At 34.9% G+C, this 11478-nt stretch overlaps 1 protein-coding gene across 1 annotated transcript; it reads left to right on the top strand.

Annotated features, from left to right (window-relative positions):
* The first annotated feature begins 848 nt into the window (after positions 1 to 848).
* LOC133818519 (uncharacterized) lies at positions 849 to 6399 on the top strand. The gene is made up of 5 exons (XM_062251436.1): positions 849 to 1616; positions 3022 to 3058; positions 4369 to 4605; positions 4691 to 4738; positions 5761 to 6399. Exons 1-5 carry the CDS (start codon positions 1312 to 1314, stop codon positions 6160 to 6162), a joined length of 1029 nt encoding a protein of 342 aa, XP_062107420.1. The 5' UTR covers positions 849 to 1311; the 3' UTR covers positions 6163 to 6399.
* The last annotated feature ends 5079 nt before the right edge of the window (positions 6400 to 11478 follow it).

Here is an 11478-nt window from a genome sequence, read left to right as displayed (position 1 = left end):
GATGGATAGTGGTTTTCTTTGCAAGATGATGATGATGATGGAGGCATTTTAAAAAGAAGATTGTGGCCAATAGATTAGGATTAGGGTTTAGGTTGATTATGCTTTTATTTCTTTAGTTTTATCTTGTTTATTATAAAATATATTTTATGAGTATGGAGGCTAATAGATTAGGATTTTTTTGAAAAAATATTAATGTTAATTTTTTATTGATTAAAAAATATATATTTTTAATTTTCTTTCTTTAAAATCAATTTAATTTATTTTTTATTATAAAATATTTTTTTGATTATTTAATAAAACCTAAAGACATTTTGGTCATATTCAAGTTGACCAAATTTAGGTCTAGATTACTATTTTAATTCATTTTGCAAAATATAGGATTTGAGTTGTCATTTAACTAAATGATCTAATAATAAATAAATTTTGCACAACACATGAATAAAAATAATATTTATTATTTATTAATTTTTAAAATATAATAAATTTATAATTTTAAATTAATTATTTTATTAATTTTTTAATTTAAAATTAATATGTATTAATGATGTGACACTAGTAGATTAGCTCTCTCAAGCCACATATGTGACAGACAAGCACAACTAACTATGTTAGACAATGGGTAGTGGCAAAACTTGTATTTTTGAAAAAAAATAACCATACGTGAGCAAAATATTACCCTATAATAATGTTTTTTAAAATATTAAGTAACATCTAAAATAAATTGAATTAGTTAAAAGAAATTATTTAGTGTAATATTTGGTACTGTTGGATGTAATGTTTGGCCGCATATATTATTAGTCTTTTGAAGCATTGATACAACATTTTAAAACTTTCAATATTTTAGTAGTTATTTACAATTGTTTTTATTTATTTTTTTGTTTAGAAAAAAATCCCACATCCCATGTGGTTGCAATGTAGAGGACTAGCATCCAGTACGCACAGCAAATCATATAAAGTCGCCGTCAGGAACACTGCCGATGCTCTCCTCCTTCAACCTTGAAATCAGACCATGATGTGATTCCTCGTCCTTATCCTCACCTTAACTCAACTTTGACTTTCTCCACGCGCGTCCCCCTCTACTCCACGCGCCACCACATCTCTCTTATTCTAAACTTTTGTCTTCTTTCTCTCCCCCTTTCCCTCTTTTTTAGCTCCCTTTTCCCACTTTCTCTTTCTTTATTTTCCTGAATTCCAAACACAATTTTCTCTCTCTTAGGATTTTGGATCTAAAGAGGGGGAGGAGAATAAGAGGAGGTTGGGAGTTGGGGGGCTACAGGCCTTTATGAGTTCAGAGCTTCTGATGAGAAGAAGATGGGCGGAGTCACATCGTCAATCGCCGCCAAATTTGCTTTCTTCCCGCCGAACCCGCCCTCCTACACGGTGATCGCCGAAGACTCCGCCGGTGGCAAGCTTTACATTCCCGAAGTTCCCCGGAGGGATGACGTGGACGTCGTCAAACTCAAGACTCGTCGCGGGAATGAAATCGTGGCCGTCCATGTCAAGCACCCGAGGGCTTCGTCTACTTTGCTCTATTCCCATGGAAATGCGGCTGACCTGGGCCAGATGTTTGAGCTCTTCGTCGAATTGAGTGCTCGGCTTCGCGTTAACCTTATGGGGTGAGTTTTCTTTTTTCCAAACTTGAAGTGCGTAGGTATATGAGTTCTAATGATACTAGTATTATTTTTTTTGCTTCTGGGTTTCGATTACTTTTCGGATGCAACTTGTTATGGTTTGGTTCTTATGGAATTTGTGCATATTATATGTACTGGTTAAGAGTGTTTTAGTACTGTTCTTTTTAATGGAAATGATCTGTGGAATTTTTCCTAAACCATCTGTGGTGATTTAAGCTATGTGCAGAAAAAAAGATTTCATTCTTTAATTTTTGCCTATGTAAGAATGAAGCGTCAAATACTGGGTTAGACAATAATGGCTTTAGCACCAGGACCTCCCATTTGGGACAGTTGAAGCTTTAATTCTTTATGTAAAGTGTACAGTGAGTGCTGGTCACTGGTCAATTCTGTTTTCTGAAAAAGACAGGAAGATGGGTGGAAAGTATCAAAATGGTGAAAAGTGATCAGTACCAAACTTGTCTGAAAACGAATTAGCGTGTGGGAGGGAGGAATTGAGATGGGTTGGAATTCAGTACGTGAGGGTTTTGAAAAAAGAGAACTGAATGCGTCATGTCAGGTACCATTAACAGCTATGCGCTGAACAACATGTGGTTCAGGAAAACTTTCCATGAGCCCGGAACTGTACAAGTGAGATTGCTGCCACGAAATCGTTCCATCAAAACTTTTAGTGGTAAGCGTTAATGGTTAATGGGTACTAGGAAGTGACACACACCTCTATGCGGAGGATAGAATTCAATGATAGGTTACTAAAAGACATATTTCCATGTCAGATTATGTCTAAGATAGATCACAAGAATACATCAGGAATGCAGGTTGCGGATAGCATGTTAATTATTGTTTTTCAAGTTTTTATACTGTTCCATCACTTCACTGGCAGAAGTCCACTCTTCATTCTGTTTCTGACAGAAGGACATGTTCGGGTTGCATTTCTCAGTGATAAATGATGAAATTGGGCTTTGAGGAATTCTACCCCTGTGAATGAGATTTGGGCTAGATATGGAGACTGGTCTCTGAATAGAATTAGGTTTGGGCTAGGTTGACTCATTTATGCTCGTCACTTTGGTGCTTGGAGGCTTATATTGCTGAATCAAAGTGAATTTTATTTATAATAGTCTTATGTTAATGACGCTACTACATTCTAAACACTTGGCATAATTGTCTCTTCAATCCTGGGATTTTTTTTTTTTTAATGTATGTATATCTTATAAGGCTCATTTAAGGCGCTCATCCTATAAGTAAGCTTCCTATCTAGTCTTACTCTTAGGTGTCGAATGGTATCTGGTGTCTGGAACATTACTATATTCTGTGTGGTATTGTCTGCTTTCCAACAATCTACGATATGCATTTAGTTGGATCAGTTTCATTGTCTTTGTTGACATGGTGTTTGTAGGTATGACTACTCTGGCTATGGACAATCAACTGGAAAGGTTAGATGCCTTATCTTTAACTTCCTAGTTTGCTAACATTGAGAAGCTCATAATTAAATTTTTTCTTTTATCATCTTCAGGTTTATTTGGGTTTAGAAACATGGGAATTGGAATTACTGGCATCACTAGCAATACTTTAAACATATTCTTGTAGCTGCTTGTATATAATATGAGACACACCTTTAGTTCAATCTTTCAGTATCATAATCTATGTGCCATATTGAGATAGGTGCTCAAAAGCCTGATTTGATGACATGCAATGTTATGTTACATTAGTCTGAAATTTTAGTTCCAACTTCTAATATTTTGCTGATAAAATTTACCTGGAAATGTTGTGATGTAACCCATAATTTTTTCCTTTAGTTTGCTTTTGTTGCCATAATACTTTGATTTCCCAACGCTGTTAACAACAGAACAAATCTATGTTTGTTTTACTTCCAAATAATCTTTGTTAGAATGACTTTTTTTTTTGTATTTTGATTTTCAATCTTCGGGAAATTAATTATTTTTATTTGAATCTCATCTGTTTGACCTTTTTTTTGTTTCAATTTTCCATATTTCTCATTCCAAGTAGAGAAAATTTTATGGATAACATGAATGGCATTTATGTTTGTTTGTTTCAAGCATTGATGGCTGTTTACCAAATTCTCTGCTCCAAAGTCTGGCAATGTTGGGTGACTTAGAATTACTCAACGTAGAAAGTTTGGTAACACGTAAAGATTAGGGTTCTTTGGATTATGACAACTAATGAAAGGAAGTTGATTTTTATTTTTGTTAACATGATCAAACGTTAGAATTAGGCATATTCACGGCAACAATAAAGCAGTGGTTTCACCAATTGTCATACCACTTAACTTGAAATACTTTTGATTGTTAAGTAAACTTTCGTATGGGAAATGTATTGACATATGCAAATTAAACTATGCATTTCGTTTTTCAATTGGTCATTCGAGGATCTTTTTTGTAGATAATCAATTTGTTCCAAGTTTTACTTCTGTTCATTTATTGCTTTGTCTATAGAAATTCCAAAAAGCTAAAAATTGTGTTATTAGTCTGTGACACTGAAAGCCATGTTAACATAGATTTTATGTACTGTAATGTATTACTGGAGCTTTCTTGCTCATCAAATCAACAATATGGATATTTCTATTCTTTTTTGTGTGTAATACGTTTGAGTTAAGCCATGTGAAGCTCACCATAGAACTGTATTCAATTTTAATGAATTGACAGTTTGTTCTTTGGATTTTTGTTGAGCATTTTCTTTTGATATTTCCTCATTATGTAGTAATCATCCTGTCTTTTTGAAACAGCCAACGGAATATAACACCTATGCAGACATTGATGCAGCTTATAAATGCCTCAAGGAAAAGTACGGAGTTAAAGATGAACAGTTGATCTTATATGGTCAGTCTGTTGGTAGTGGTCCCACAGTTGATCTGGCATCACGAATACCAACCTTGAGAGGTGTGGTTTTACATAGCCCAATTTTGTCAGGGCTGAGGGTGTTGTACCCTGTCAAGCGGACCTACTGGTTTGATATTTACAAGGTAAGTTGTTTTAAGGCTTTTTATATGCTTCATTTGTGTGCAAGATTTATATTTATTTCTTTGCTGTTTTTTTTTCTTTCCTCAGAATATTGACAAAATTGGTATGGTGAACTGCCCTGTTCTGGTCATACATGTAAGTACCATATTCTGATTTATGTGTATACATATATGAGTACATATTTGCTCTCATTCTCTCTCTTCCCTTTTGTGCATGTGAATAATCTGAGCTAAAAGTTTTCCAGTCGGCCGAAATTACTTCAGTCTTTGGTGTGAGATGCCCTGTAAACTTTAACGTCACTTGCTAACTTAGATCGATTGTGTGTTTGGTAGGACAGAGAAAATGTAGAAAGAGAGGTATAAAACAAGAAAGAAAGGGGAGATGAACCTGAGTATTTTTCCTTTGTTATGTTTAGTATGAAAAGGAGAGTAGACCAGAATTGTTTTGCTTTGGCATGAGAGAAAAGTTCAAGGAAGAGATTTTATTTGTAGAATGACTACTCTACGTTCTGGAGTGGACACTTTTCTTACTAGATCTTTTCAACTTTGAAAATATTGAAAATCGGTTAAAATTGAAGAATTAATATCCAACAGTGCCTAATCTACCAAACAATTAATTCAGATGCGTTTAATTTCTAGTAATAGGCTCTGATACAATAGCGTTGGAATTGACATAACTTATTAAACAACTTGAACTGCAGATTACACCTGAGATATTGTGAACAAATTTTCTGATGATTATATAGATCTGAGTGCACTACATATCCCGTTTTCTTTTCTTTTCCTTTTTTTTATATAAAAAAAAGAAATAAATTAAAAAGAAGAAGAAATGTATTTGAGGCTCAAACTGTCTAAAAGTTAAGATGAAAAGAGAAAAACCATGTAGCCTTGAAGGAATGAGGTTCTCCCATGTTTTGGTACACTGCATAGATACTTATTCAGTAGCTCAATACGATGAATGTGCTCCACCTGAAATATTCTAGAGATGTAATTGGCTAAAATTTTGCTGGCTTCTCTCTGAAGCTCTGTTTTGGGTTGATACAGGGTAACTGCAGTAGTTTTGGTTTTTTTTTTAACCTGATCTTTTTTTTTATTTTAATATATATTTATATATATATTTTGGAATGAGGACATATATTTGATTTGTTGCGTGTTCAGGGGACGGCAGATGAAGTTGTGGATTTATCCCACGGGAAGCACCTTTGGGAGCTATGCAATGAAAAATACGAACCACTGTGGATTAGTGGAGGTGGACACTGCAATCTTGAACTTTACCCAGAATTCATAAAACATCTAAAGAAATTTGTACAGACGCTTGGCAAATCAAGACCGAGTGCAAGTAGTTCAAAGAAAAATGGTGTAGAATCTGAGAGTCAGATTAAACCATCTGAAGCTGGAAGTTCAGACACATTTGAGTTGGCTACAGATCTTCCAGAAATTTCTAGAAACAGTTTAGATAGTCGACTTGAGAAGTCTAAAATGCCAAACAAGCCTGAAAAATCTAGGATGAGCACTGACCGTGTTGACAGGTTTAGGAGAAGAAAGGGTTTAGTGTGGTGATTTGTTATGACAGAGCATTTACAATAATTCATGCGCTTGTTGAAACAGGTAATTTACTTTTCACCTCGTTATTTAATTGTGTATCAATTCTAAAGCGAATAGATATCATCTCGAATGAGTTGCTTAACATAAGTTTGTCTTTTATGTATATTATAAAACTGAGTGAAATCTCTCACGCCTGTATTTCATGTGTAAAATGAGCTTAATTTGGACACGAAAGACGGTGGTTTCATTTCATTTTTGTTTTGCTAGAACAGTGATTATTGTTTTGATATGTTAAAATAAGTCTCGAGTAGTCTTAGGCACATGGTCAATTCGTTTTAGGCATGCAAATGCTCGTCGTTGTAGATGACTAGATGTGCTTTCTCATGTCTAATGAAGATGGTAATTAATACTCAATTTTCACCATTTACAAAGTTGAATTGAAGTTTTCGCGCTGTGGTAAGCTACGGTAAATGTGAAAGTGATTGCTTCCTCCCAGTCCTACATATGCGAAGACATGAAATATATTAAGTTATTATTATGTTTGTGGGGTGGTATAAAAGTGGAAAGTAATGAAACCGTCACAATTTGAAAATTATGGTTTCTCTGAAATGTGAAATGATATTTTTTAAAATACACTTACATTTTATGGTATTGTTGCAATTGTTTAATAAATGTAGATATTTGAAATATATATATATATATATAAATAATAGTTGAAAACAACTTGTGCAAAATAAGTTTGTTTAGTTTTATTTAAAAAATGTATTAATTTATTTTTATTATTGTTTTGCATTATCATAAATTTGTAATAAATAAACAAGATCATATATATTATAAATAAACACATATTTAAGAAAAATCAAAACATTGTCTATAATTCTAAAATCTAAAAATAAATAATATGCTAACTTTTTAAATCATAAATTGCCTTACTTGCCTCAAAGTATAAATTCTTCAAAGTACACCCTAGTAATTGGAAAAGAAACTTGTTTAATCTTGATTATCGAGGAATATTATTCTACTTTTGTACGTAGTTATACCCATATTCTTTGTACACATGACACATATATATATATTTTAAGTAATAATAAAAGTAAAGTGTTCTTTTTAAAAAAAATATAAATGATAAAAAATATAAATTAATAATGATGATTTATAATATTTGAATTTATAATAATATAATTATTAAATATATAATCTTATATTGAATATTATTATAATAATAAAATTTTATGATATTTGAATTTATAATGTTCTAGACTACCGTATTTTTTAATTGGTTTTAAACTGAATCTTGATATACCTTAAAACAATACATTTTTGTTACCACAAGATATAATGGCTGATGCGGATCATTTGATTGTAATGAAATTTGGAATGGGTATAATTGATGATATGAATGTATATTTTGTTAAATATTTGTAAGATTCTGATAAAGTTGATATAAAAAATTGTTAAAACTAAAAATCCATTAGATACACATTTTTTATATATAAAGATATATCTTCTATATAAAAAATGTGTAGATAATGAAAATTCTTGGTTTTAACGATTTGTTTTGTTAACTTTAATGGAATATTCTAAATATTTAATAGAATAATCTAAATAATTAACGGAATATACCTTTAAAACTAACTTAAAAATAGATATTTATCAATTATATTTGTTGACGCTGTTTTTCGTCAACTTAATTATGAAGAGCACTAAATAATAATGTAGAAAAAATAGAAGAATTCAGAGGTTTTTTTACGTGGTTCAGCAGTTAAAATCTACCTAGTCCACAAGTCACTGTCATTATCACTACTCTCTCAAAGCTTTGAATGAAAGCAATTTGACATAATATTCTCCAATACAATTTGTGCGTGCCTACAAATAAATTACTCCAGGCTATTTATAGACCTGGTTCTAAGAATATCTTCCCCTAATTCAGGGAAGTTACAATCAAACATTTACATTTGAAATAAATACAATAAATGCGTTAATTACATAATATCTCATGATAATAGGGACTTAATATATGATAATAACGAATCCCTACGAACTAGGGATTTCCTAACAGTCTTTCTGCGTGCCAAACGCGTCATTGAGCTCGATCGTTGTGCTGATGCACTTTCGAGACCGTCTAAGCTTCGAGATCATAGTTCCAGTTGTAACCTCATCCTCATCCAGTAATTTGGTTGAGTACGTTCCTCAGAGAAGGTTGATGTCTTCGAGCCTGAAACTCAGGCTCGAACGATGCGACTCATGCTCGAGTGCTAATAACAGATCTAGAACCACTTGACAATTTGGATAAGTGTAGCGCTAACGCTTGTAGATCCCAAGCCTAACCTTTATGAGCCTACATTTCGAGGCTATTTATTTTATTCTCAAAATTTGGGTGTAACATTTTGCCCCCTAAAAAGTGTTGGTTTGAATCCTATGAGAATGAAACCTTTAAACTTCACTTTTGGAAAACGTGCCTACCTACCACACTCGAGTATCGCCATGTGTCATTAGGGGATTTCTTACCAAGAGTACTTGAGTACCCTTTTACCTGCACATGTCCTTTCTCATTCTCTTTTTGCCGCCATCTCTTTAAAATCAAATGTGATCCCTTAGATCACCTTTTAACTCAGATCAAGGGCTCATATCCGTTTGCCTTTTACAATTCTTCTCTCTTGTATATACCCTTTCTTCTTCCCCATTTCATTCAAATTTGCATTTCAACTTTCAGAAAAAGAAACACGAACCAGAGTCCTCTTTGCATGTTCTCCAAACCGAAGAAGCAAAGTGCTCTTACCACTTTTGGCTCCGTGGGATCATTCCTGCTACCCATTCTCCAGTCGACGATCTTTTCATTCCCACGATCTACATTGTGTAAGTTTTCTCATGTTTTCCAATCATCTCACATTTTTTTTTTATAAGTTTCCTCTATACGTACGAACATTTTTCTGGTTACTGCTTCACTCTTGAAACCTACTTTGCAAGAGGCGACTCTTGATTTGCATAGGATTGTATAGACCAGAAACACGCTTTAGGCAAAAAATGTTTTGGTAAAAACAAATAAAAATGTGATATTTTTTAGGTTATGAGGTAGTGGGTTTTAGGTTTCGTGTTGCTTAAGGAAAAAGGTTTTGGATTAGGGTTTTAATGCATGTATCCTAATAGTATCTCATTTTTGGGTAACTGCCCACTTTTCACTAGAAACTCAGGATACTCCAAACTGACACTAACCACCCCACTCTCGCGTGGGTACACTCTCGATGCCCCGAACTTTTCAATAGTTCGGTGTTGGCATTTGAGTTAATCTCGCTATTTCGAACCTTCAGGCTCGATTAAGGTGATCTTGTTATTTCGAGCTTGCAACCTCGAGTTATCAAGATTTTTGTTTTTTCATTCTTTTAAATAATGGGCCCTCACCTTTTAACTTCTTGTTCAATTTTGCAGTCTTCAGAGAATCGGTGGGGGCTCAAGCTTGCTATTCCTTACCACCCACCATCTCCTCGACCTGAATCTCCGTTTACACGAAACCAACGGTTGATCCATAAACACAAGGAACAACTCGAACGAGAAGACATTTGAGCCCATTTTCGACGCCAGATCGACGAGGTCGAAGAGGGAAACAAAAAGAAGCTTCGAGTTGTTGTGTACCCTGACCCGGACCCCGAGATCCAGCCAATTATTTTAGATCCCAAGTGTAGGGTTACCATAGCCTTTTCTCTGGGCGAGCTTTCATTCAGCCTCATGGAGAACGTTTCGAACCAGCCAACCACCTCTAAAACTCTTTCCATTCCAGTCAGGATTCTTTCTTCAAGGCCGAACATTATCAAAGCTCCGTCACCTCTACTGGGCATATTTCAGAGTTACTCGCCCACCATGGGTTGAAGTTATCAGACAAACTGATGTGTCGGCCCGTAATGTAACGACCCAAAAATCACTAATAAGGCTTAAGGGCCTTGATTAGTGTGTCGGGAGGGCGTAATTGGTTTATATGTGATTTTAATGATTTAATGCATGATTCTGTGATAAGCATGCTTATATGATTATGTGGATATATGAAATGCATGTCTACGGGTATTAGTATGCATGTAGGCCCTGTTTAGCTTAAAGGGGCATATTTGTAATTTTGGCCCGTTGATGGCATAAATGTGATTATATGTTATAATTGTGGAGACTACATTATTATGTGGATATATTTGCAGCATGTGGCTCGAGGCGATCCTAGGGAGCTAGTTAGCAAAAAAGTCACAACGGGACCCAATACCTGACTCGGGGCGAGTCAAGGGGTTATTAGATATTAATTTGGGTTATCGAGTTATGAAAATAAATAGTTGGAGATATTTTTGAAGTTAGAGAGTTTAGGAGGGAATATTGGGGAAATTTACCATTTTGCCCTCGGGGACGTTTTTGGTACCCCGAGCTTTGGGATTAACTTAACTAACCTAAGTTAGATAAAACAAATCTAAGGAAACAAGTAGAAACTCTTAAACCGACCCTTTTCTTTCTCTTAACTCACTCATCTCTTTCTCAAACTCTCTCTCTCAAGCTAACTTGTGGAAACCAAGAGAATTTGGGCTAGAAACTCAAGGATTTGAGCTGGAGTCTTGGGGACTAATTCAGTAACAATGTGGTGGTTCAGACAGAAGTTGAGGTAAGCACTGAATTATGATTTTAGCTATTTAACTCTGTAGTTTTTGGCTGGGTTTTTAGTGTTCTTGGGTTCTTGATATTGAAGATTGAATTGGAGTTTTGAGTCTAGTTTTCTGTTGTGTTTTGCTACTGGGAACATGTTAGAATTATTGTGATGGTTAAATTATGTCATTGAGGTGATTTTGGGTTAAATTGGTTGAGGTTTGATTGTTGAAAATGGGGATTTTTTTGGGTTCGGAGGGGTCGGGTAGCGACTCTATTCTTGGTGTGCCGCGGCCCTCTAAAACTGTTGGGAGCCGAAGTGAAGGGCGGGCTGCAGCATGGGGAGTGTAGGGCCACGACTCGTGTGTGCTGTTTGGAGAGGCTGGGCCTTTAGTTGGAGGTAGGCCGTGGCATGGGGGGCTTAGGGTCGCAGCTCTTAAGGGAAATTTTGGCTTTGATGAGGTTTTAGGTGTGGGGACTTAACCTAGGATGCTCGTGATCGATTCCACTACCGTGTTTGGTGGAATTCGATGTTACGAAGGCTAGAACTTAGTCCGGAAACCTTTATTCAATTATTATTGATGGAATCTTTTACCTTGGTTGTGACTAGGTGTATGCTAGGGCTCGGGAAAGGGATCATGCTCAAGGGTCATTTCTCGTAATCAGAGCGTTCATAATTAAAGGTAAGAAAACTGCACCCGGTTGTATGACTATGTTGGG

The sequence above is a fragment of the Humulus lupulus genome, chromosome 2, assembly GCF_963169125.1.
Source record: "Humulus lupulus chromosome 2, drHumLupu1.1, whole genome shotgun sequence".
In the NCBI taxonomy this organism is placed as follows: Eukaryota; Viridiplantae; Streptophyta; class Magnoliopsida; order Rosales; family Cannabaceae; genus Humulus; species Humulus lupulus.
The sequence above is the reverse complement of the archived record's forward strand: the minus strand, read 5'-3'. Positions and strand labels throughout refer to the sequence as shown.